The sequence below is a fragment of the Odontomachus brunneus genome, unplaced genomic scaffold (genome assembly GCF_010583005.1).
Source record: "Odontomachus brunneus isolate Ranch 3 - 2012 unplaced genomic scaffold, Obru_v1 Obru_scaffold_050, whole genome shotgun sequence".
NCBI lineage: Eukaryota > Metazoa > Arthropoda > Insecta > Hymenoptera > Formicidae > Odontomachus > Odontomachus brunneus.
The window spans coordinates 1,555,538-1,580,529 of NW_022639500.1; the positions used below are offsets into that span (position 1 = coordinate 1,555,538).

The window sequence follows — 24,992 nt, forward strand, 5'->3', positions numbered from 1 at the left end:
AACTTAGCGCACCTTTTTTTAAAAGTCTATTTTTTTGTATTTAATGACCGGAACTATTTAAAATTGTTGCACAGAGCTCTAGAACTTTTCAAAAGAGTATCAGAACTCTAAAAAAATGTCACATTTTTAAATATGGTGTGCCAAGTTTACACAAGTACCAGGACACATGTCTAAAATCTTTTTTTTTTGGTTGTATATATGTAAGTTCTCAAAAGTATGCGATTTAACCATACATATATTCGGGCAAACAGAAGCCAAAAATAAAGAAATCCAGGTTCGACTCCTGGCTAAGACGATATTTTTTGCAATTAAAATTATGAATAAAAAAATAGATAATTTTGGTGTAATTAGAGGGGTTAATTTATATTAATATCAAAAATTGGAATGTAAGATCAGTTTGACGTGGAAAGTTGATTTATCACATATACGTTATAAAAGATTGGAAAACTTATACGGCACGTGCGTTTACTGTCAAACATTATTATCCTCCCAACATTTAATAAAAATATTTCGCTCCAACATCAGCGTTTGGCATCTGTTTGGTCGAATATATCTATAATACAATTAATTAATTTTTTGGTTTTTGCACACGAATACATTTTTTTACGTAAAAGAAAAAAAAAAAAAAATATATATATATATATATATATATAAATATTGAATATATACATACTTTTTATGTTGAAAGTTTAAATATACAAATTTAAAGATTAAGACAATAAAAGAATGTTAGGGTTAAGTATATGTCCAGACATCAGCACTTTTACCAATATTTTATGTCTTTACCAATGAGTTTAATCAATTTTAAATCACGTGTTGAAATATCAGGAGAATCAAAGGCGGGACAATCGCGGACGTGCATTTTGCGCCACCTAAATATACACAATTTCACACGCACGACCTCGACAACGATCGTTGCCGTATCCCACTGTCCGGAAGTGCCGTCGCGAGAGTGCTGCGATCGATTTCCACCTGTGCGGTGAACGTCGTGTTCGCGCTTGGCTCGCAGAATTGCGTGCTGAATGCCGCGAATCCCATGGCGAGCCTCCTCCGCGAAATTCCGAGGCGACGTTATCGGAGAATCGCTGGAGAAATTACCCGAAGTAGGAAACCCGACGTAGCTTTGATACATCCGGATTCAGTTGCCTCCGACACGACTCATCGGCCCGGCATTCGATCTTAATTCGCACCTCGCACGAGTTCTGTCTAGATCTCAATCGGTTACCTGGTGTGTATAAGGTGATATCATTAGGTGCTTAGAAGTCACGTAACGCAGCGTGGCAATTAGAAGCTTATTAATAATTAGTATTATGAATAATTAGGACCTTATTAACAATTAAACCCCGATAACGCTACCTCATGCAAACCAGATAACTGATCGGAATCAACCTGGAGTTCTCTTGGCGCGTACTCAAACGCCAAGTATGCCCTTTTTATTCCAAACTCCGTTTTTATTTATACGAACATCCCGTGTAGAATTATATTGTGCACACACAAAAATCTCAGTTCGTGCAAGCGAATAGGAACCAACTGAAAATCAGGTAATCAGAAGCGATATCTCTGTTTGGAAAACTAATATATCTGTTGTCGCAACCGAAAATATTCGTCTGAACATTCAGTGATACTAAAACTTCGGTTGAAGCAACTGACAAGGAACATTAGACAACCCAAAAATTCAAAAAATTCCGAAAATTTGTGTGCAAGTAGCGTAGTTCATCCGTAACATAAAACTATTTTTTGTTCGTGCGGAATTACAGTTTTAAGAAGTGAAACACCCATTTGAAAAAAATCAGTTTTTTTCTTTTGAAGTGAATATCATCGAAACTATAAGAGATAGAAAAAATTTTCCAAGTGAAAATTGAACTTCAAGAGTACTTTAGAACTATAATAAAAAAAATTTTTAAATAGGGGTGGGGTTGGGGATATACAATAAACAATTAAAAAAATTTTGTATTATAGTTCTAAAGTACTCTTGAAATCATTCAATCTTTACTTTGAAAAATTTTTTCTATCTCATAGTTTCGACGATATTCATTTCAAAAGAAAAAAATCGATTTTTATCAAAAGGGTGTTTCACTAAAACTGTAATTCCGCATGAACAAAAAATAGTTTTGTATCATGGATGAACTATTTTACTTGCTCACAGTTTCAGAATTTTTTGAATTTTTGAGTTGCCTAGTGTTCCTTGTGAGAACAATTGATTATACAGAAGCCTCATAAAGGGATTTTTCTGTTCCTACAACCGAGTTTTCGTCTGATCCCAAACGAAAATTCGGTTGCACCAACAGCATTGTTTTTTCCGTGTGGCTAGGACAATGGGATAAATTTCTCTTTGCGACGTTCCCCGGGAGCGTTCCCTCTCGACGACACGACTGGACGTTACGCGACACGGAGAGCGCGCCTACAACACGTGCCAACGTCGTTAGGTAACAGCACGCGATCGCGAATCGAATAATCACGCGACGGACACAAACGTCTACGAGACTCGTGTCAAGGTTGCGCGCCGGGGAAGATACTCTTCCCGCTAGTCGCACGTCCTCGCTCGCTCGCGATATCTAGTACAGTGCTCTAAAGCCGCTAATCATCGATGCGCGATATCTTTCGGATCGTATCGAGGCTGGCTTATCAACAGATTTTGCGTGTAAAATAAATAGTTGGGACATTCATATCGCTACGCGAAATTGTGTCACCTCGAGGATGGCCACGTCTCGACCGTCTCCTCTTCTGCTGATCTCGCGTCTGGATCGCGTCTAATTTTATTACCGTCGTCTCGTGTCGAACACGACTAGAGAGAAATTATTTGCAGTCGCGAGACGAATCACGCGGCGCTCACTATCTCATACGGAAACAAAAAAATTTGTTACGTATGGACAACTAAACATAATCTGCTGTATTAGCCACTTTTTCTTTGCTGCAGGAACCAATTTCCTTGCTAGGACAACAAAAAAATCTGCTCCTGCAACAAAAAAAATAGTTAAAGCAGTAAATTATGTTTAGTTGTCCATCTGTAGCAAATTTGCTGCGTTAGTTACTTTTCTTACTGTAGGAGCAAATTTTTTTGTTATTATAGCAAGGAAATAGGTTCCTATAGCAAAAAAAGTAGTTAATACAACAAATTATGTCCATGTAGCAAATTAGTTTGCTGACGGAAAATCCTTTTTTCCGTGGCAGGGTTTTTCTTCTTCCTGCTCGTATCGATTTGGCGATTTGATTTCTTCGTTCAAGTGTTAGAGCTACATGGAGAAAAATAATTTTGCTCTTTTAGCAAAATCGTCGTTGCTACTGCATATTCGTAGTGACAACAACAAAATTTAGTTGACGTAACTAATTTTACAAATTATTCGTTATCAGAGCAAAAGTAGTTTCGTTGCTAGGATAAAAAAAATTTGTTGATATTTGTCCTAAGAATCACGTTAATTTGCTATTGATACAAACTAATGTATCCATAGCAAATTTATTTGCTATCGGAGCAAAACTGCAACTGTTTATATAAATCCATCATGGTTCTTATAGAAAAATAACTTGTAGATTCAGCAAATTATATCCAGCAAATACTGATTAATACTCTTAGCAAATTTTTTTGCTGCCCATATAATAACGAAAAGATTTTGCTAGAAAACCAGCAGGAAATTTGGTGGGCCAGCAAATTATTTTTCTGCGTGTACTTTTTTCCAACAATAGCCACTCTTTCGCAACAGCCTCGGTCGGGGAAGGGCGTGCCATCGTCATCGGTTTGCAGCCACTTAGAAACGGAACGATAGGCGAATCTAATTTTTGTCCATTCCCGGCACTTAGCACCTCGGCGCTTTTACGGCGCCGATGTGACAGGCGCTCGCGGCGTGTCAACATCAAAGCAAACCACCGTGCGGCCTCGCAAGGTCACGACCGGCCAGACCTCGCTCGAAAGTTTGCGGACTTGCGTGCGAATGCCGCAGTTGGGCCGACATAATGCGATTCCGCTCTTACGCGCGCATTCTGCCGCTTTGTCGTCGGGAAAGGAGAACGAGAACGAGCAAGGACGTTCGTTTCACTGGATGCGAAATTCATGATCGTCGAGATTGAGATCGAGCATCCCGCGCGTATACGTTAAATCGAACTTTGATCGTTGGAATTTTATAGCGCGACTCTCGTATCCCCTGCCCTCTTCCCCTCGATGTTTGTCTAATGAGAATCCGAAAGAGCGATCCGTGGGGCTGCATCTCGGAAGCGGAGAGACGCGAAAAGCGATTCGAAATAGATCAGAATTTGGCGGACGCGCTGCGCGGAACGATTTCTAACTGATTTCTTGCGTGTTCACATACGAGAGATACAAATTTAACGCGGATAGAAATATAAATCAGGAACAGGTGGCTCTTGTAAAGAGCCAGAATTTGCAAAGCGAAACTTCCGCGATTCCTCGCGCATCCGTGGCCTCATGGTTTGGCTGAGAGATTAAGATAAAAGTATCATTTCCACGCATCTAATTCTGGACATTAGTATTGTGTGGGATATTCAAATACGAATATTTAATCTTTCAACATAGAATACAATGAGAAGATAAAGAGAAAAAAATTGGCAAAAAAGCGATCAGTCGCCTTCAGAGAAATATTGTGTCTATTGAACAAATCACGCGTGCAATGATAAATTGTGCAGATACAGTCACTGTAACATTTTATACCAAAAGTCGCAATTATTGAATCAATTGATGACTCATCACAGCAACTATGTGATTCATTTAATCGACTAAACATTTGTTTGAATAAATTTTGTTCGTTCAATCGAAATTTCGTTAAGCCATTCATTAAGTCCGCCACTTTTTTTCTCAGTGTATATTTTCAATATATGTATATATATTTTATGCTAAAGTTTAAAATATTAGTATCTAACGTTCATAACAATAAGAATATCTAAGTATCTAAGCATCGGTACTTTCACTTTCAGATAGAATACATGTATATGTTATTGTGTGAAATTCAGGTATTGTATACCTATTAAACATTCTACAGAATGTTTATCAATTTTTAATGCCTACACTGAGAGAAAAATTATATTAAAATCAACAAATATTTCTTTGATGAGTGCCATTAACATGTTTACTCAAATCTACATTCTCCTTATTTAAATCAAATATTGTTTATCTGATTTAAATAAACAATATTTGGTTTAAATAAAGAGAATGTAGATTTAAGTAAATATGTTAATGGCACCCAGCAAAGAAATATTTATTGATTTTAATATAATTTTTCTCTCAGTGTAAGTATCTCCTATATAATTCCTAGGTATTTTCTGTATAATAACCGGATTTTTCACTTTGCCGCTAACATACACACACACACACACACACACACACACACAACACACATATATATATATATATATAATGTTTATAAAGAATTTAAATATTCATGTTGATACAAAGACTTAAATAATAAAAATATCCCGGACTGGATAAGTGTGCGGATATTTTCATCTTGGATTAAAAAATGCTCAACTTTTCTCATCCATATACCGGATATACGCGATCCACGTAAATAATGTATATTATCAAGATCAGAATAATACGCGAAATGTAATATTTCCGCTAATGGAATTCCTTTATTTTCGCGGCGTTTCGCTGTACTGCGTTGCAACTGGAACAAACGTCGCGCAAATAAATCGTGCGCGACGATACGTCGTGCGTGTCGTTAAAAGCGTATTACGGGTGCGCGTTTAACGTAAACGGGAGCCAGTTCGCGTCGGCATTTACAGTGTTTAGCGTCTTGCGGTATCGGCGCCGACCGACAGGAGTTTCCTGCGTATCGCGTTTTGCCGGTTCATCGGTTCTCACCGTGAACTCCAACTTGGAATCCGGCTGATTTTGGAAGCGCGGCGTATCGCGCGACGAAAAATTATTCAGCTCGAAAAAGGCGTCTCTCTTCTTACACTTTTGGCGCACAATCCCGAAAATAACGATGCCACAAGATCGGGGCTAAAGGTATACGTGGAAAATGTTTCGTGGGCGAAGCGGTATATCGATTGGCTTTTTAATTGAGCCCGATTCTCGCGAAAGCGGAAACACTCGCGCGGCGCACAAAAATAAAACGACACAGAGACAAGGAGGGGAAGCGACTCGTGTGTCGCGTCCATACACATTCGTGTGACGAGGAGTTAGGAAAATAAAGAGGTGAGAAGAGCAAATAAAAGAAGGAAACCAAAGAGGGTAGATATGAGAACGAAGAGACACGAGGATCGTGTTATTTTTCGCATTTCCCAGGACCGGTAATTCCTATCGCGGCGGATGCGCGCCTCGGCGAATGTTCGCAATATATTCAGTGCGTGTGTCACCGGTATGTCGTCGCTCCCAAGCCAGGAGCAATAAAGCCTTCCGTATGCAAAGCGCATAAAAGAATGTCAATAGAGTTCTCGCGTTATGAGAAATAATAAGTGGCTCCGCCGCGAGACGCCGTCGAGAGGAACTCGAGATCTTGTTTTACAAGCGCTATCGGAAATTTGCGTGCATATCGGGGGAATACATCGGGACGGTGTACAATAGAGAGACGCCTTACGTTGCAATTTCATTTTCAAACACAGCCGAGTCTCGTTACACTCGTCGGCAGGTAACTCGACATTCGAGTCGAGCTACAGATATACGGTAACCGAAAACGGTTAATCCGATCGTGATCGTCGAATTGCGACAGTAGGAGAGACGCAACACTGTTCTAATTATCTCTCTTTTTCGGAAATTTCAAGAAACCGACATAAGCTTGATTTTTGCGATTTTAAAATAAAAATATCGATGCTAATAACACCAATAACACATGGAAAAAACAATTCTGTTGGTACAACCGAATTTTCGGTTGCTCAGGGATCAGACGAAAACTCGGCTATAGGAACAGAAAAATTTCTTATGAGGCTTCTGTATAGTCAATTGTTCTCAGTTGCTTCAATCGAGTTTTAACATCGATGAATGTTCAGATGAATATTTTCGGTTACAACAACAGAAATATTAGTTTTCATAACAGAGATATCGCTTCTGATCATCTAATTTTCAGCTGGTTCTTATTTGGTTGCACCAATTGAAATTTTTTTGCGGGCATTAGTACCTAACTGTAGACAGTTTTGGTTTTCAAATACAAACATTTAAACGTTCACTGTAAAATATACATGGACATATAGTTTCTTTTTTTTTCATACAAATCCTTTTCAATTTTACTATATTCTTAGTAGCCCAACAATAAACTGTCACAGTATGGTCTATCTTGTTAAGGAACATAGTAAACTTCGACAGAAACATGACAGATTTCGCTAGAAACATACACACGGAAAAAAGCACTCCGTTAGTGTAACTGAGTTTTCTGTTACTTGGGAATCAGATGAAAAACTCGGTTGTAGGAACAGAAAGATTCCTGTAGAAGGTTTTTCCACTTAAGCCAATTGCTCCCAGTTATCTCAACCGAGTTTTAGTGCAGCTGAATGTTTTCGGTCACAGTGACAGAGCTATTATTTCTCCTCAGGGAGTTTTTCGTCTGGTCTCCCTGAACTGAAATCTCTTTTTCGCGTAACAAGTGTTTTAATAGCACATTTCATTTCTTAAAGTATAAGTAGCATCTATAAAATATGTAAGGATAGTGAATTGCTGCAGAATATCGATCTATTCCTCGGTTATAGAATCCTATGGTAATTCTTACTATGAAATTCTCTCCATGTATGTATTCAATATACATGGTATATATATACATTCTGTTGAAAGTTTAATGTTCGTATTTGAGAGAAGATTAAAACAGAATGTTCCAGTGTCATTAGTATCCAGGCGTTGGTGCTTTCACCTGAGGGTGAATTTTTTGTGGTTTTCGGATGGTGAGGTACGGTCGAACCGCGACGAACCGTATTCTATCGCGCGTTTTAACGCACGCGGTGCGGAATAATCGCATTCCTGACTGCTCGCCTGACCTGCCGTAACTCCGCGAATTCGACGCGATGTATATTTCGGCGGGTGGGTCGGCGTCGTGGCGAAATACCGCGGTTTTAGCCCTCAAATAATCGAAATATCGGTTTACAGGACTCCCAACGTGAGCTCGAGGATACCTTGATAGTTGCGACCTATGTACTTGCATATACGCTCGTTTACTCTCCCAAGTTGCGAATTAATTTCCAAAGTTACTTTTGCGTTGTAAGTTTCGCGGGACAACAAAGACGGCAGTGGCGAAGGGGGTGGGAGGTAATCTCGCAAAGGCTGGGGTGGTACATCCCATGGACGGAGGCTTCAAGATTGCAACTAATGTAACAAAAGGAATTAAACGTATTTCCTAAATTATGTATAAACTGAATTTTTATATTGTGCTTTGAAATATATAAGCACGTCAATTTCGTACTCATACAGAAACGTGAAGATGAATGTATTATTTTTTATACGTGTAATTTGAACAATGTCTCTTTTTGTAACTCTCTGGATCAAATTTTCACATTTAAATCAATTGATAGTCTCTCTCTTTAGAACCTACTAGAACTACTTGAACTCGAGTAACGAATACGTATCGTAAATTAGTTAAGTTTAGGACATAATTTTACTGCAAGACGGTACACAACGGTTCTAAACATAACTAAATAATTTACTACTTGTCTGTTGGCAACGCGTGCATAAATAAACATAATTACAACAGTTCTATAATTAGATATATAATAGATATGTATAGATATATATTGCTATGTATACATTTCCCGGATAAGATATCCGAAGATATTTATAGATAGAGTTTTGTATTTTTATAGTGACAATATGTGAGTTTTATATAAATAAGATATTCTAAGTGTGATGCTGAATCGAAAAAGATGAAATAATTTTCTCTACACGTAGAAATATAAAAGAAAAGGTAAAAATACACAAGTGTATTTTTCGAGAAATTGTGCCGCATATAATTTTGTGCTCACCTTGATGCCGCTGCGTCCCTGCTGCTTGAGCAACACGTTCTCCGGCTTCATGTCGCAGTGTATGATCTTGTTCTTGTAAAGCGCGTCCAAGCAGAGCAGCAGCGAGTGCGAGAACTTGCGCACCAGTTGCAGGCTGAAGCCCTTGAAGTTGTTCTTCTTGATCAGCTCGTACAGATTGATGCTGAGCAGCTCGAAGGTGATGCACATGTGACAGCGGAACGTGAACGAGTCGAACATGTGGATGATGTTCATGGTGTTGTCTTTGTCCTGCTCGCGCAACTTGCGCAGTATGCGGATCTCTTCGTGCGCCTGGCGGTGGAAGCGCTTCTCGTTGCGCACCATCTTAAGCGCCACGTGTTCGTGCGTCTTGTGATCGTACGCCTTGACCACCTGGCCGAACGACCCCTTGCCGATCACCCGCAGCACCTCGTAGCGATACGCTACGTGATCGTGCGGCACGTGGATGTACGAACCCTGCTCGTTGTCGTACTCGTTGTTGTTGGGCCGGCCGATGATGCCCGGCCGTTTCTTTGCGTTCGCGCCGATGAAGTAGATCTGCTGGTAATTGAAGATCTCGTGGTGCTCGTACGGCGTCAGCTTGTTCATGTAAAGCTTCATCACAATCTCCGGCGTGACGGTCATCGTCTTCGGCTTGCTGACGCTGACGACGACGCCGCTGCCGCCGCCACTACCGCCTCCGCCACCTCCGCCGCCTCCACCGCCGCCGCCACCACCGCCGCCGCTGCCACCGCCGCCACCACCACCACCTCCGTCGCCACCGCCGCGCGCGCGTTCGCTGCTGGAGTTCCCATCGGAACGGCCGTTCTTCACCACCGGACTGCTCGACTGGCTGTTCGGTTGCGAGTGCGAGTTATGACTGGAGTTGTGACTCGCGTACGCGCTCAGACCCAGACTCAGACTGTCGCCGGGCTTCCACGGCAGCTTCTGGTAGCCGATGTAAGGTACCGGATGATCACCGCCACTGCCGCCCCCGCCGGTCTGCTTGAGGGTCAATCCGGTACCCTTGACGATCGGCGGCAGGTGGTTGCTGCTGTCGCTGCTTGAGATGTACGCTGCCTGCGTCGAGATCGCGCTCGCCGGCACGAACGGATTCGGTTTGGAGAGGGGCATCTCGATCCTGCTTGCCAACAGGGCTAAGCTAATCATTTGTGCCCATTTGTCGCGTCTCTATCTGTCCTGTCCGAGGCTCTCGTCATCGAGGACACGAGCACGCAAACGATGGGCCCGCGCACCGCTCCGGATCCGTTGACGCGCGCGGGGCTGACAGGTTTGCGCGATCAGTGTCTCTTTTGGTTGGCACCCGCGATCCTCGCGCTTTCGCCGGACGCGTCGAAGAGCAGCCGCAGGGCGATGTGAGGCATACTGCCGTGTGAAGATGAGCGTCTCTTGGAGATGGGAACGTCTCGATTTTCCTTCGCCGTGGCTTCAGTGAAATTAGACTCGTCGTGACGACGCGTTAGTCCCGTTTTCGTATTCGTGCTGATATATATATATATATATCTCTCTCTCTCTCTCTCTTTCCTTCTACCTTGTTGAACGAACTCCTCTCGTCGGAGTCGGTGAAATAACACTAGACGAGTGAGCGACTCGCCGTTCTCAAGAAACTACGATACGTTGCGCCGGGAGTCCCGGAGCGGCTCGCACACGTGGGTGCTGTGGCTACGCGGATCAATTCCTCTAATAATATCCTCGGGGCCGCGAGAAACGTGGCAGCTCTCGCGTAAATGCAGCGGACTAGAGAAGTTGCGCTCGCACCCGACTCGGCTCGAGACGGGGCGAGTTGATCACGTTCACGTAAATTCGCACGGCCGATCTCTCGACGACGGTCGTACGATCACGCAGCAGACAAGCTCGAAGCCGACAGACACTTGGCGAGAAGAGAGGAATTGTGAAACCGCGCACTCGGGGGTTGTCGCGTATGTCGACACAACAGGCCGCGCTCCAGCGATCAATGGACTAATTAATCCGCCAGGGTCCCGTCGATTCCGGTCGATTCTCCTCGCCTCCTCCGACGATGGCGATGTCGCTCGCCGACGATGTCTCTCCTCTCGGCTTCGAACGGCCGTCTTCTAATTTTATGATCTGTCGCGCGTGCGAGGGCGAACGCATCGTCGCGTGAGGAAGCGGCTACTACCTCCGCGGCTAACGGAGGTTATTGGCACCGGGCCGGCGCAAGTTTGACGACTCCGCTGTCGTCGACGCGGTCGCCGTTGTCGCCGCGTCTGCTGTTGCTGTGCCACCGCCGCCGCCGCTGCTCCATTCGACTCGACGTCGCCGTCGTCAGCGACCGAGAATACTCCCTCGTCGAGTGCGACTCACCGAGCGTATGACACGCGATGATACGCGATGATACTCGAAGCTGTTGTCCAGCGATTCCTCGTCGTCGTCGTCGTCGTTGACACCGACGATCGATTCCACGATTACTCGGTGCGGATAGACGTTTCTCGTCTCTTGGTGACCATGCAGAGCTTAGTCCTCGACGTGTTCCCTGTCTCTCTTTCTATCTTCTCGGAGATGGATATCCTCTGTAGTATTCTTCAGCTTCCTGCAGCACACAGCGACCTACAAAAACACAAACACTCCGGGTAAGAACGCGTCACACGCACACCGTTCGCGATCGATCACAGAAATCTCGCGCACCAACCTCTTGGCAAACACCTCCACTCGCGACACGCGAATAACGATAGTCGCGCGGTCGAACGGTCCACCTCTTCTTCCTCCTCCTCCTCCTCCGCCGCCGCCTCTTTATCGCACCAATTCCGCGGGATATCCGATGCACTGATGATTTTCGCGATGTGTATGATCGTCCAGACTCCCGTCTCTTCTCTTCTTCCTGCCTGCTCGAGACTTACATTCTCCTCTCCCGATCGTCCGCTCTGTTTGCGACGGGAACGCGCGCTTTTCGTCACCGGCGCCGTCGAGTCACGCGTATCTCCGCCACCTGCGGCGACATAACACCATGTAGCGCGGCGTCGTCGCCGACGTCGACACGACACCGCGAGACGACGGCGTATCCGCGCGCACGAAAATCGAATCGGGCGTCGATGCGAGCACGGCCGCGCCTCGACGGTTGCGCGGGACGTCGCGTCGTCGTCGTCGTCCTGTCGGCATCAATCCGGCCGGCAGGTCGTCGCGTCGCTCGCCGACGACGGGATGATCGTGCCAGCTGCTCGCGGCTCGCTCGCGAGTCCCGCCGTCTCCTGTTCCCCTCGGAGAGGACAAAGGGAACGCCGGTCGAATTCGTCGCTTCTGGCGGCACCGACTGGTCCGCCGTCTGCTGTTTCCTTCGTCTCTCTCTCTATCTCTCTCTCTCTCTCTCTCTTCACGTGAAACTGCTTCCCTCCCCTTGCGCCTATCTCCCCTTCTTTCGCGCCCTCTCTATCGTTTTATATCGCTCTGTCCTGTACACGACGCACGCACGCATTCGCTTGCTCGCCGACGACTGTCCGTCCACTCGTCTCCCCTCGCGCCGCTCTTTCTTCCTCTTCCTCCTTCTCTTTCTCACCACACCACCCTGTTTATTCTTTTTCTACCCCTCGATCGCAACGTCGCGCGGAGATCGCCGATGATCACGGGGTTGATATCCGGCACAGGAGGCACGCACATACGCGGCTGCATGCACATTCACAAACACACGTACACATACGCGCGCGCGCATATACACACACTCGCGGAACTCTGCACACGCACGGTGCGCGCGCGCACGTCCGCGCGCGACGTCGTCGTCCCCGACGGCTGCTCCGAAACGTGCGGCGACGGTCTCTCGTGTTAATGCCCCGATACGGGGGTAGGAGAGGGGTAAGAGGAAACTAGGGGGAGATCGTACACTGTACGCGACGGATCTTTACGGTTACGCGCGGCAGCGCGACGCCGCTTCCGGCGCTGACTCCTCCATGCTCTCTCTCTTTCTTTCTTTCTCTTTCCTGTACTGCGTACGTACACACGACGAGCGGGTCGGGATGAGACTGTCCGTCGTCGCGAACACACCACACGGCCCAACACCGACGAACCTACGATACGCGTTGTCGCGGCACGCACAGGTGTTCAGAAGCGGGAGGCGTCCTCGCTCCTTCTCTCTCTCTCTCTCTCTCTCTCTTTCTCTCGTCCCGCTACAACCTACCGCACTCACGCGCTGTGGACGGCTCTCTCAGCGCGAGTGCATCCACAATGTTCGGTTCCTCCTCGCTGATGCACCCCGTTCTTGGCGATCCACGCGACGTCGCGCCGACGATGGTAGCATCGGTTTCGCGGCGGCTCGGGGAATACTCACTGTCGCGCTCCAGTCCACCGCCCTCCACGCGCAGCTAGAGCCGGTTCCAGAAAACGCCTGCTGTTGTACCTCCTCTCTTTCTCTCTCTCCACCTCGATCTTTCGTACTCCCACGCGTGCACTCTCACTCACGCGGCAGGTATACACCGTCCGTCCGTCCCGCGCGCACCACGATCGTCCGCGTGTATCTGCGTCCGCTCCGCTCCGCTCGCCGACCGCGACACACGGCACACACACCGCGATCAGCCGCGGAGCGCGTCGTTTCACATAGACGAGCGTTCGTCGAGCCGGTCGCCGCAGCGCGGCGGCTTGGTGTCGCGAGACTTTTTGGTAATCGCGCGACTCCGGCACACGAGAGAGAGAGAAAGAGAGAGCGTTTATACACTCTCCGGGCTATCGTCCGCTTTGGGACATGTATCTTGTGCGACAGTTGTCGGGGGGGGAGGAACGACGGCAAACTTCTACGAGGTCCTCGGCGACGATCTGCGCGTCCGGCTCGTTTTTCTCGGACGTGCTCGCCGCGGCATCACGGAACCGCGATCGACGGCCAGGCGGGTGGCGGATGCGCACTCGGTGCTTCGCGGCGAACATCCGTTGTTCGCCGGACAATGACGGCGGACTCGCCTTGTCGCTGAGGCCAAAAAGTGCCGTCCACTCGCGAGGGGGAGACACTCGTCGATGCCAGCGGCAGCTCCGCCCGACGCGAGCGCCGCGTAGCGACATCGCCGAGAAGCCAGCTCGCGGCAGAGGGCGCGCCGTGACACGCGACATAGCGCCAAACTATTTCAAATCGCCGCGCGACATCGCGCTGTTTCTCAGCGTTCATCGAATCTTTTGCAATCAATTGATATGCATCGAATGTACATATTTACTCATCGTAACGCTTAACAGCGTATTCAGAGTTACGTTTGATCATTCCATAGCTACGAGTGTTTAATGTGGCATGTCAAACATGCGTTTGAGACATAGTTTAGCTGATTGGTTATACACTAATACTAGACCACGCAATATTAAATCATAAAAAAATGACACAAATTCAAAGCATAAATATTAAACAACGTTCTCGTGACAAAATATTCTACGCGCGGAGAATCGACAGTCTAAAGAAAACATGACAAAGACACGATAGAAGTACGAAAAATACATTAAAACGTGGAGAATAGATTTGTGTTTGTTTATACATTTAAACTTACATATTCCAATACCGCATTTTTTTAAATGCTCTCTTTCTCTCTTCCTCCCTCTCTCTCTGTTCCCTCTCACACGACGAAATAAGATTAATCAGAAATACCTTATTATTGCGAAAAAGAGATACGCGAGACTGATTGCGACCTATCAGTTTCTCCTGGGATTTTTCCTTCCTCCAGTCGTTCAGTCGACCACCCGTCGTTCATTGTGCTGCGTATGTAGACGACGACGACGACAACGAACACGACCGACTCAACCTGACCTGACAGTTCGCCCATACAGCGTCGCTGTGCATGCTAGCGTTATTTTGACCCGTCCCGAGACCCAAGCGTGCAACGAGAGCTCACAGCTGATATCGCGCACGTCGCGTACGTCGCAGTAGTTGATAGTACATACGCCGTAAACGTCACAACGAAAATGAGTCTGAAGCCGAAGACATATAAGCAGAAACGCTCGTTTGGTGAGTAATTGTCGTCCGCAAGTACGTAAAGCACAATGTGGGCGCTGTTGGTGGTTCGTGTGAGGGTCGAAGGGTACGAAAACGAGGGATGCGTACGTAGAATATGGAGAGAGGTATCTCGTCGCTGCTCGTGTATTCTCTAATGTTTCGCACTCGCACAATGTACGTATTGTCGCACGATGACGCGCGTTGTTTCTCAGCTGGGAGGAACGTCGATGCAAAACGACGATCGAAGCTATAAATTTCGTCGCACGATACTTGCGATTGTTTCTATGTATTCGTCATTGTTAGTTTGCGATTTTTGCTGTGTAACATTGTGTAATATTGCTACAAGGTAGAATAAAGCTGACATCGAGGATGTTGCGGCAAAGCGTTTGTTGGGTGAGTGCGTCACTCGAAAACAAAGACGCAAAGGAGTGTTGAACGCTTTTTTAATCGTTAATATTCGTTGTAAAGCCGATATCTTTCATCGTTCGCAAAACTGCGATTTAGATCAAATCACTGATCTCGCGAACTGTTTGAGTTTTGACATTTATTTTTTTATTATTCTCTTGCACTTATGTCTTTATTTTGCACGAAATGAAAGATATGTTGTATTTCATTAAGAGGAAATTAAAGAAAGAAAATACTCACGTCTCACACAAACGAGAGTTTACGTTTAAAAGTTAAAATGCGTTTGGATCACATGTAGTATTTTTGTGAATTCAGAACAACGTGCAGCCGATGCAGAAGTAATTAGAGAACGACATCCAAACAAAATTCCTATCATTGTGGAACGTTTTTCTGGAGAGAATCAACTGCCACTTCTGGACAAGACTAAATTTCTGGTGCCAGATTTCCTGACTGTGGCAGAGCTTGTTAGAATAATTAGGTATGTTTTCAAGCACATAGGGCAAAATGAAATAGGATTTTAGGCAGAATAATAATACAGAATAAGACAGGTAATATTAGTTAATAAATACAAGAAATATTTGGTAGAATTTTATGAAATATTTTATCATAACATTGATAATAACAAGTAAATAATTTGTTTCTAATCAGGCGTCGATTAGAGCTGAATCCGACGCAAGCATTTTTCCTATTAGTAAACCAGAAGACCATGGCGAGTGGCAGTACAACCATGGCTGAGCTGTATCAACATGAAAAGGATCCAGATGGTTTTCTTTACATGGTATTTGCCAGTCAGGATGTATTTGGCCATTAACCAGAGAGATGATGCCCCTAAACCAAGTAATACAAACTACAGTTATAACAATGCGCATCTTTAATTAGGCTGTGAGACAATGTAACTGATGTAAAATTACAGGTAAAAACGAAATACCTCCCTGAAACTTCAGAATACTTTGATAGATGTTTACGTGGAATCTTGTGGGAATTTTAGATCTGCTAGCAACTCTGTCTGCCTTTAATTGAATGTGCAGAATCTTTGTGATCAACTGACGGTACCTGCTGGAATAATTAACAGAACAATCATATTTGGAACCTATGTATAAAATCATCACGGTGCTTTGTACCTTTGACATATGGACATTAATTATATTTGACATAAGTTAGTGTAGCGTTTGCTTAGTTCACTACTAATAACGACAGTTTCTATTGTTAATTTTAGGGGTGATAGGCTATACAACGGTAATAGTATATAGACGTTAAAGGTGTCATGTGTAAATTTTTTTTTAATGGATAAGGATTTCATGCGGGAGATTAATTTTTTCTCCTGTTTTTAGTCATTTAGTACTTTCATAAGAGTCTACGGTCATACTAGTAAGTTTAAAATATGTTCTCTATTCGATTTTACTGTTATTTTAGAGATAATTTATGTAATAGTAGGCCAGTGTTACTTTATTCATGCCAATTTATATACAATTTGTGTCATTACGATAGCTTCAGTGTGTAACGTTCATTACCGTTATTCCAGTTAATCTAAATACCGAAACCTAAATCAAAACTGGCACAATATGTTCATGAGCCAATTAAGCTGTCAATTAGTTAACTGTGTTTGTCAGCTCTGACCAAACTTTCAGTTTCTTTTTGGCATTTGTGGTTATGTCGTGCTTTCGCTTGTTGCCAACATAATCCCCCCCCCCCCCAAAAAAAAGTGTCATCTCAATGAGAATACCCACTTACCATAATAATCTTCATTAAGTATTATTTTTACCACTACAATGCTAAGACATTGACGAAAGTGTTCATGTACATAACAATATACATGTATGGTGATATGCGTTAAATTCTCGCGAAATTACATTTACTAAGTTTTACACAAGATGTAAAATTGATCTCTGTCGAGTGTCACGATATGCAACAAAGATAATTAAGTACTATTAACTAGCAGATAAATAAATTCTTCAGGACGATGTTTTTAAGATAATCCGACGTTAAATGTTCCCCGTCTTCAGAGAGCTCATGCAATAACGCTAAAGTGCAAAAATTTGTTAAGAAACGAGCAAGAAAAATCAGAACGACTGCATGAATTTCTGAAGCTTTCTAAACATCGGATAAAGAATAATTACATTTGTACACTGATACTTGTAGTATCTCCGAGCTTTAATTCCAGTCGATGCTAGTTCATGTACACATTACTCTACGCAGCCATTTAATGTAATAGTCACGTTTATGTAAATATTCATCGACATTGTCTCTTGCATTATACTGCGTAATCGGGTGAAATTTTGTCGTGTTTCGGACGACAACTAGATTTGTAGTACACTATATGGGTACTACTAATATGATACTACTCTCTGCAGCTTAATTATCTTTTTCATTTGTATACGCATGTATCATAATTTTTATGCGTATGTATTGCATAACTGACACATCGTATAGTCATCGCAAAGAGCAGAACGAAAGCAGAAAAACGGGATATCTATTTGACCACGACTCAAATTGTGTCCTGATGATACGAGTTCCGTTCATTTGAACAGTTGCACCTTCTACCTTTACAAATGAAATAGATATATATTTGAGTTTTGGAGAGAGAGAAAAGAGACAAGAAACAAAGCGTCGAATGTGCAGCTAAAAAGTGAACAGACCTACGATCAATGACGACAGTAGTGATACTAGCAGTAGTCACATTATATTTAGCTGTAAAGCTTCCGTGAAAGTATACGCGGAAAGCTACATGTACCCCACATTGTACGAACTATTTGCAATAAACTAATTTTTTTTTATAGTTTAACGCTTCGGGAAGCCTCTATTTGTTGTAGATCTGCATTTGATATCATCCTTGGTTAGAAAAACTTGATTACTTGTTTTTTGCAAACTCGTTTAGAATAAGTTACGTACATGTGGGTCTACATCAAAATTCGATATCAAAACTGTGTTACAGTAATTTCTTAATTACCCCACTGCACCATTTATAAAGATTTCGACTGCATTTTCAAGAAATTATCGCAAAGTTTAATGTAACATGTACATTCAAGAGCTTTTACTCGTAGCATTGTATGAAACATTCGTTTGAATGGGACGCCTCGTCCCGCCTTGGCCGACGTCACATGCGAGGTCGACATGGCCGCCCTGTGGAACGATTGATTCTTATGCGCGCCGCTAGACGGCGCTCCGTAGGTCGCGTACAACCGTCGTCGTTCGTCCATTATTCGATGACGCAGCGGTGGTACGTGATGTCGGATACGTGTGGGAAGACAGGCGGTGGGGTTAAGTGCAGTGGCCAGGGGAGGAAAGGAGGCAGGAGACGGTGAAAAGATAAAGGTTAGAAGAGGTTATGAACTCTAACCCGCGGATGCGCGACGGAGTGGCTGGTAGTGCGACGCTATGAACGGTCCCAATGACGTGTGGACGGATCAGTCGTCGTTGCTGGCAACGAAGGTGAGTCCTTGTCGAGCTCGATCGCTCGAATTCGTCCGCTCGTCGTTGCGAGTTCGATCGGCGCGTGCGAAATCCGGTGAGCCGCGGACTCGTTCGCTTGCGCCCACACGTCTTCGCAACAGTAGATCTGCTCGTTGCAGCTGCACTTTCTGCACCCCGTCTCTTTCCGTGTCTCTCTTTCCGTACTCTCTTTGCCAGCGAAGCTCGAATTCTGCACCCGCCTCTGTCTTGGCAGGAAGTGCAAGAGAGCGCAGATGGAACGAGCGACTTCGTGTCCGCGATCCGTGCGGATGCCCCGTCGCGTCGTCACTTCGAAGACGACGGGAGCGTCCGTCTCGAGCCGAGTCGCGACGCGTGTCTTCGACAACGAGGAGTGTGACGTGCATCTCGCTTCCCCTCGATGTGTTTCTCTTTCTCCTCTTGCAGAAGACCCTCCGGGTTCCGTGAATCGCGACGAATCCCGGCTTGATCGTGATGTGTGAGCGAAGAGAGAATTCGGAAAGTCGGATCGAGCAGCAGCACACTTTGTAGGTCTGTTCTTTGTAGCTAAACTAGCACGCATACTTTCGGAACTTGAAAGGGAACAGACATATAGCTGTGAATTGGCAGAAAGGGAAGAAAAAAGGGAAAAAAGAACTAGTGTAAGCTAGTGCAACCAGTTTAGCTACAAAGAACAGGCCATGTGTCGGAGCACTCGTGTCCACTCAATGGTGTCACCGCGAGATCGCGGGCTTCCTGCCGTTCGCGTGAGCTATGCCCTGCTGCGCTCATCGCCAAGCTACTCCGGACGATCGTTTCAATGTCGATGACGACGTCGTGGCGTAAATTAAAGGGCACGAAGCGATATGAGCGAATTTTGCGTTCGGAATTTGCGACGACAGCGTTTGCGTTCTGTCGCCTGTGATGTAACGCTTCCTCTCTCTCGTGCACAGGACGTTCCCATCTTCGTCGCGATACATTTTTACGACGGATTATTCGATCGACTTTCCTCCTAGCCGAGGAACTCGAAGACAGAACGGCGGCCTGACTCGAGATCGTCTCGTGTTGTAGACTTAAAGGTCCTCGCGCGCATTAAAGAGATTTATTAAGTACGTACAGTCACCTCTGTGTCTAGGTGCTCGTTCTTCGCAAATTATGGATCGTCTGAAAAGCAAGCCTCTTCCAAATGAAACGAACGATAACTGAGGAGCGTCACTGCACACGCGAGAAGAAAAGGCCAAGTTTAGTAACGTAATCGTTTAGAACAAAGCCGCATCGTGTACCGCCAGTCACGCACGTACATCTGCGTGCACGATTTTATTTTCGGACGTCCCTCATGCTTCTCTGCGTCTCTCTGTCTCCCTCGCGCACATCTGAAAAAGAATCGCATCTCGTCTTCGATGTCGGGCAGGCAACGTGATGCCGATACACCGCGCGAGGCGAGAATAAATCTGTGTCGATGCGCGCGATCGCGGTAGGTAGATAAGTAGGAGGTAACCTTCGGACCCACGAGCGACCTTTACCTGCCGTGGACCGACCGTATAGACGTAATTACTCGGCGATGACTATTCTTCTCGTCGGTGTGGTGGTTCCGAGAAGCCTGTAGATCGCTCGAAACGACCATTCGAAAGGTTAGAAGCCAACGCGTAATCGACAGACAATTCTTCGGCACGACGAAAAGCCCAACGGGCGCGCGTGTGTGTATGTGTGTCCATATGAGATGGCAACAAAGCATAGATGGAGAAGTAAATCCGACGAACGAATGACACGAGGGTGGACGACTCCTCAGAGAGTATAACCGAATAATGATCAACGCGGTAGCTCGAACACGCGCCGAGTTAAAACTTGTAAATTAGCGCCTTCAGAGAGTCGTCTCCGAGCGTTTCGCTTGCGTTGAGTCCGTCAGACTGGTTTTTTTTCCTTTGCATTCCCACGTAGAGGTTCCTCTCACGACTCGTTTAAGGAGATCTCTGTAAGCGCTGGGAGATGTCAAAGTGCGAAAAAAGATGTTTAAAAATGCCGCACGCGTGCGCGCAAGGTAAACGGGGCTTTGACGCCTCGCGAGAAACGCGACGATTTTATCGACGTTTCTGAAAAGGTCGGTTGCACTTGTATAAAAAGTCAGGCTCTATTCACGTCGCAAATGTTCGCACTGAAGAGAATATGACGTGTACTCGATTCAAGCCGCGACGATTAAGACGCAGTTGTCGGAAATCCGTAATCTACCTGATGATAAGAGAGCACAAAGAAGCGCGCGGCGAAGGCGTAATTCCAACGGTCTTGTCGTCGATCGATCGATCGATCGACCGATCGTCGTGCGTGCACAAAGAAACGAATTGTCGGGAACAATATCAAAGAATACATAAACATGTAGAGCCCCCGAGAGAGATCCCGAGAATTGATTCGTTGCCCGATTACGCGATGTAACCGGTCGCTGACGTGTGCAGAAAAATTTGCAAGATGCGCAAACACGACCCTCTAGACGATACATGAAAAAGAGACCAATCTGTGGATAGAAATGTGGTTTCTCCACTTAGCTTCTCCTATTAAGAAAATGTCTCTCTCTAGAAAAAAAATGGCTCGACGTTCAGGGTTATTTCAAGTTGCTTATCAATCGGGCGACTTGAAAGCTGCGATTGAATAACGGGCCGAGGTTTCATTTACGCGTTTAATAATCCTTTTTGCATTTTCATCGTCGAGCGTGATCTGAGATGTGGTTCGTTCTGTCGGGATTGCGGAGTCACAGAAATCGTCGATATTAAATCCGCAGCCGTGCGCATTCGACCTATTCTCCTATTCTCAGCCGCGGCGACCTCGACGACGTCGGCCGATAAGTCATCGCGGCCGCGTGTTACATGACATAACTTGTAACGTTCACCGAGAGAAGCTACTATCCGGGCGCGCCACGGGAGCGGACTCGTTCACTCGCGCGTAGAAAAGACTACTGACGACGACGACGACGACGACGACGATGACGAGTGAACTGAAAACTCATAATATAACGTCGTTGCGAGCGCTGAGAAAAAAATGTTTGGTATTTGTAACTATATAATCACATAGAGAAATGATTACTGCAAATTATGGCCAAGAAAAGCTTTTCTTTAAATTCTGCTAATGTTGGTGATAATAACCTGGCATGTTGCTATAATAATAGCATGCATATTGCTACTATCATTTTACTATAAAAAATATGGTTGGAGTCAAAAATAGCTGGAATTCTAGCTAGATCAAGCATTTTCTTTTTTCAGTGCGGAAATTTCTCGCTTGTGGAGCCAATTTTACCGTATTCCTTTCAAAGAGTTTATTTCCCAGTACCCCTTCTATATTTTTCATCATATTTTTATATTTCACTCGTGTCTCATCTTATTTATTATTATTATTATATTTTTCTCACGCGTTATATATACATTTCCTGTCGTGTATCGCGCGATATCTTCTTCCCCCGATAGCTTTTAACATTTAAGACATCTTCCTACGCGGCCTGTTTCTTATTATCGAGCATATTTCCATCATCTTTTATCGCGAACGCGAGTTTTGTATGCGTCCTTTTAAATTGCCCATTACTCGCGCGTCGCTTGTCCTTTAACCTTTTTCAATTATCGTGAGGTCGTCTCTGACGTCAATGACAGACGATAGATCGCTCCTTTTCCTCTCTCTCTCTCTCTCTCTCTCTCTGACGAAGACGCGACCTACCCGAAACAGAGACGCGAAACGACCTCGTACGCGCACATAACTCCTCCCAAATCGCACGCGTAACGCAAAACTACGTCGCCTTCCACCTGTAATTTTCCGTCGAGAAGGGTTATCCTGCGTATTCGGCGAGGCCAGGGCAGATCAAGAGAGCAGAAGGAGGAGGAGGAGGAGGAGGAGAAGGAGAAGAGGAAGGCCGCGCTATTAATCGCGGGCGTGTTACGTGACATAACACAACGCAACCCGGCACGTTCTCCTCGGACGAGGCGAGGAGAACCGCCGCCTGCCTGCCTCTTCTAGCGCGCTGCCCAGGTAGAGAGGAAAGCGGGCAAGCAGGACGCGAGAATGCACCTGGCCGGCGTGTCCCAGCTCGGGTACACAAGAGAGTGACCTGCCAACCTGCGCGCTACAGAGAATTGCCTGCTCGCTCGTTTGTTCTCTCTCTCTCTCTCTCTCTCTCTCTTACTCATTCTCTCGCACGAACGTCCGCTCGGCCGACCGACCGACGGAGAGACCGACCGACCGACCGACCGACCGACCGACCGGCTGCGTTCACCTGCGCGCAAGGTTGCGACGAGAGAAGTACGGCGGCAGCGGCGCGCCGCTCCTCGTCGCGAGCCACGAGAACGCGACGACGCTCCGGCGCGTCTGGACGCGTCGACGAGTGGCTTCTTCGAGTTTGAGTGCTCGTGTCCGTTTCATTTCTTCTCTCAACCGGTTGGCGTATTTTCGTCGTCGCCGCCGCCGCTGCCACCACCGCCGCGATACGTGACCCGTGTACGACGTAAGCGCGAGCGACGTGCACCTGAGGGCAGCCGCCTGCGCCCGTGCCCGTTCAACCAACCAGCCGACCGACCGACCGACCGACAGACAGACAGACAGACCGACCGACCGACCCGACGCACAACAGGTAGCGTACCGTGCATTCCGTCCTCGAAGTTTGCGCGCAAGCGCGCGCCCCGAGTTTTGCTCGCGGAGTTTTGCGAGTCTCCGTCGAGTCTTCGGCGGAATCGAAAGTGAATCGACAGCTTCTGGGGAGTCTCTCTCGAGCAGAGGCGACCTGGGTGCTGGCTTACGGTTGACCTTATGCCATCGGTAGGTCGTGTGTATGTGTGTGCATGTGTCGCTCCTGGAGATTCGGCCGCGCGTTTGGCGTTGAACGTGTCAGTATTGGATTGTTGTTTATAGAGTGCGTCTCAGAGAGACGATAGCCAGCGTTCTTCGACACCTTCGAGCGCGGGTCACAGCTGTGACCGGCGCGGGGCTTCTTCCTCGGCGTTTCGAATTCACGGGATGAATTGGAGGCGTGAGCGCGCGCGACTCTTCTTTTTCGGGTGAGAAAGGCAGCCGCCTTCTCCGCGTACACTTTCAACTCGCGCGCTGACCTTTCGACAGGTACGACCGCTGCCCGCGTTTTCCTTGCGAGCGAACGAGAGCGTGCACGCGCCAGCCTTATGTTTCTATTTTTCTTTCATTTCTGCCGTTCGATTTTCTACTTTCCAGCCGCCTAAACGTCGTCGTTTGCGCGTCGCGGGGTTATCGATGTTTACTCACGCTACGTGCGGTAAACAGCACGCCCTTATCGTCGCGGCGACAGTTCCGATTCGGGAAGCGAATCGTCGTGTAAAATTTTCACAGGTCGACCCCGCGACGAGCGCGATGACGTTCGCTCAAAGGTACGTCGACGCTATCGACCGCGATAAATGATAGCGGCGTGTTTTCAGAACACACTGAGTTCTCCCTGACGAGAAACGCGCGGTGTGTCTGCACCGCGTTGCGAGTCTCCGCGCACTTTGGATGTTCGCAATCTGAGAGAGCAGTGAGCGACGACTAGTCTCGGAGTTAACCGGAAAATATGGGGAGCATTGAAATTCGTAAGAAGCTCATCAAGTGTACTCTGTTTCGAAATAAGCTGAAGCACACCTACGAAATCAGAAAATGCACAAAGGTGGAGAATGATGACGAATACGCGCGTTATATCGATTGTGCTCTCAACTACGGCTATGTGCCGCGCGGGTGCTCCAGCTGGAATTTCTCGTTTGAGTTCGTTTAAGAAATTGCGAATTATCTTTGCCACTAATAAAATTGCCGCACGCGACCACAGCTCATAATCACGACCTACGTTACAGATACGAGAGATCGGGATCGCGAGCATTAGCCGCAATAGTCCTGCGTCCGAGGAGGACACGCGAGATATTACTCCAAGTCGCAAGTACGAAGCTCACTGAGCGAGATGTCGTAGATTCCGAGCGCGGTTTTCCGTCGCGCGCGGGTCGAGTTACGGACGTATGGAAATGGACCACCACTCGCTCTATGACAGCAGTCGGAGCGGCGCAGCGTAGCGCGACGCCGGGCATCGGCATGCACACCTACCTACCTAACCGCGTAGCAACCTACGAACCGAGAAACTCGGGACCATCTCTTTCACCTCTCAAAACGGGAACGAGGGGAGGGGACGGGACGGGACGGGCGGGCGGCGGGGCCAGGGACGAGGAGTTTCTCCCGGCAGGTGGGGACGGCCGGCAAATGCTCCAGTTTACATTTTTATCCCGCGCCCCTGCTTAGTTCTTCGAACACTTTGGATCGCGCAATCGTCTCTCTTCTCTTTCTCCTCTTTTATCTCTCTCTCTCTCTCTCTCTCTCTCTCTCTCTCTCTCTCTCTCTCTCTCTCTCTCTC

General features: G+C 46.4%; 3 protein-coding genes across 6 annotated transcripts in view; 2 read left to right on the plus strand and 1 right to left on the minus strand.

Moving 5' to 3' along the window:
* Positions 1-13,308, minus strand: part of LOC116845212 (dual specificity tyrosine-phosphorylation-regulated kinase 2-like) — a 60,605-nt gene extending 47,297 nt beyond the window's left edge. The window contains exons 1-2 of one of the 2 annotated variants that reach the window (XM_032817626.1): positions 13,178-13,308; positions 8,887-11,848 (exon numbers count right to left, since the gene is read on the minus strand). In XM_032817626.1, coding sequence (XP_032673517.1) covers positions 8,887-10,053 — 1,167 coding nt within the window. In that variant the 5' untranslated portion in view covers positions 10,054-11,848; positions 13,178-13,308. Of the gene's footprint in view, positions 1-8,886; positions 12,830-13,177 lie in introns of those variants that run through there. The other variant, XM_032817625.1, reaches the window with a different exon arrangement.
* Positions 13,309-14,631: 1,323 nt separating this feature from the next.
* LOC116845218 (microtubule-associated proteins 1A/1B light chain 3A-like) lies at positions 14,632-17,987 on the plus strand. Of its 3 annotated transcripts, none has more exons than XR_004378215.1 (4): positions 14,632-14,824; positions 15,533-15,695; positions 15,866-16,130; positions 16,206-17,987. XR_004378215.1 is itself a non-coding variant. In XM_032817641.1 (4 exons), the coding sequence occupies exons 1-3, from the start codon at positions 14,782-14,784 to the stop codon at positions 16,026-16,028; spliced, it is 369 nt and encodes a 122-aa protein (XP_032673532.1). In that variant the 5' UTR covers positions 14,632-14,781; the 3' UTR covers positions 16,029-16,054; positions 16,131-17,987. The 3 variants fall into 3 exon arrangements, 2 of the variants coding, with proteins under 2 accessions (XP_032673532.1, XP_032673533.1); XM_032817641.1 differs by having other exon boundaries at positions 15,866-16,054; positions 16,131-17,987; XM_032817642.1 differs by having other exon boundaries at positions 14,793-14,937; positions 15,866-16,054; positions 16,131-17,987.
* A 172-nt stretch (positions 17,988-18,159) lies between these two features.
* LOC116845217 (MAP kinase-activated protein kinase 2) overlaps positions 18,160-24,992 on the plus strand; it is a 39,834-nt gene continuing 33,001 nt past the window's right edge. Inside the window, exon 1 of the mRNA XM_032817639.1 lies at positions 18,160-18,646. Coding sequence (XP_032673530.1) covers positions 18,593-18,646 — 54 coding nt within the window. The 5' untranslated portion in view covers positions 18,160-18,592. The remainder of the gene's footprint in view (positions 18,647-24,992) is intronic.

Coding starts and splice junctions, on each gene's coding strand:
- LOC116845218 (XM_032817641.1), top strand. CDS start 14,782: ATGAGTCTGAAGCCGAAGACATATAAGCAGAAACGCTCGTTTG. Junction 14,825..15,532: donor TAAGCAGAAACGCTCGTTTG/GTGAGTAATTGT, acceptor TTGTGAATTCAG/AACAACGTGCAGCCGATGCA. Junction 15,696..15,865: donor GAGCTTGTTAGAATAATTAG/GTATGTTTTCAA, acceptor GTTTCTAATCAG/GCGTCGATTAGAGCTGAATC.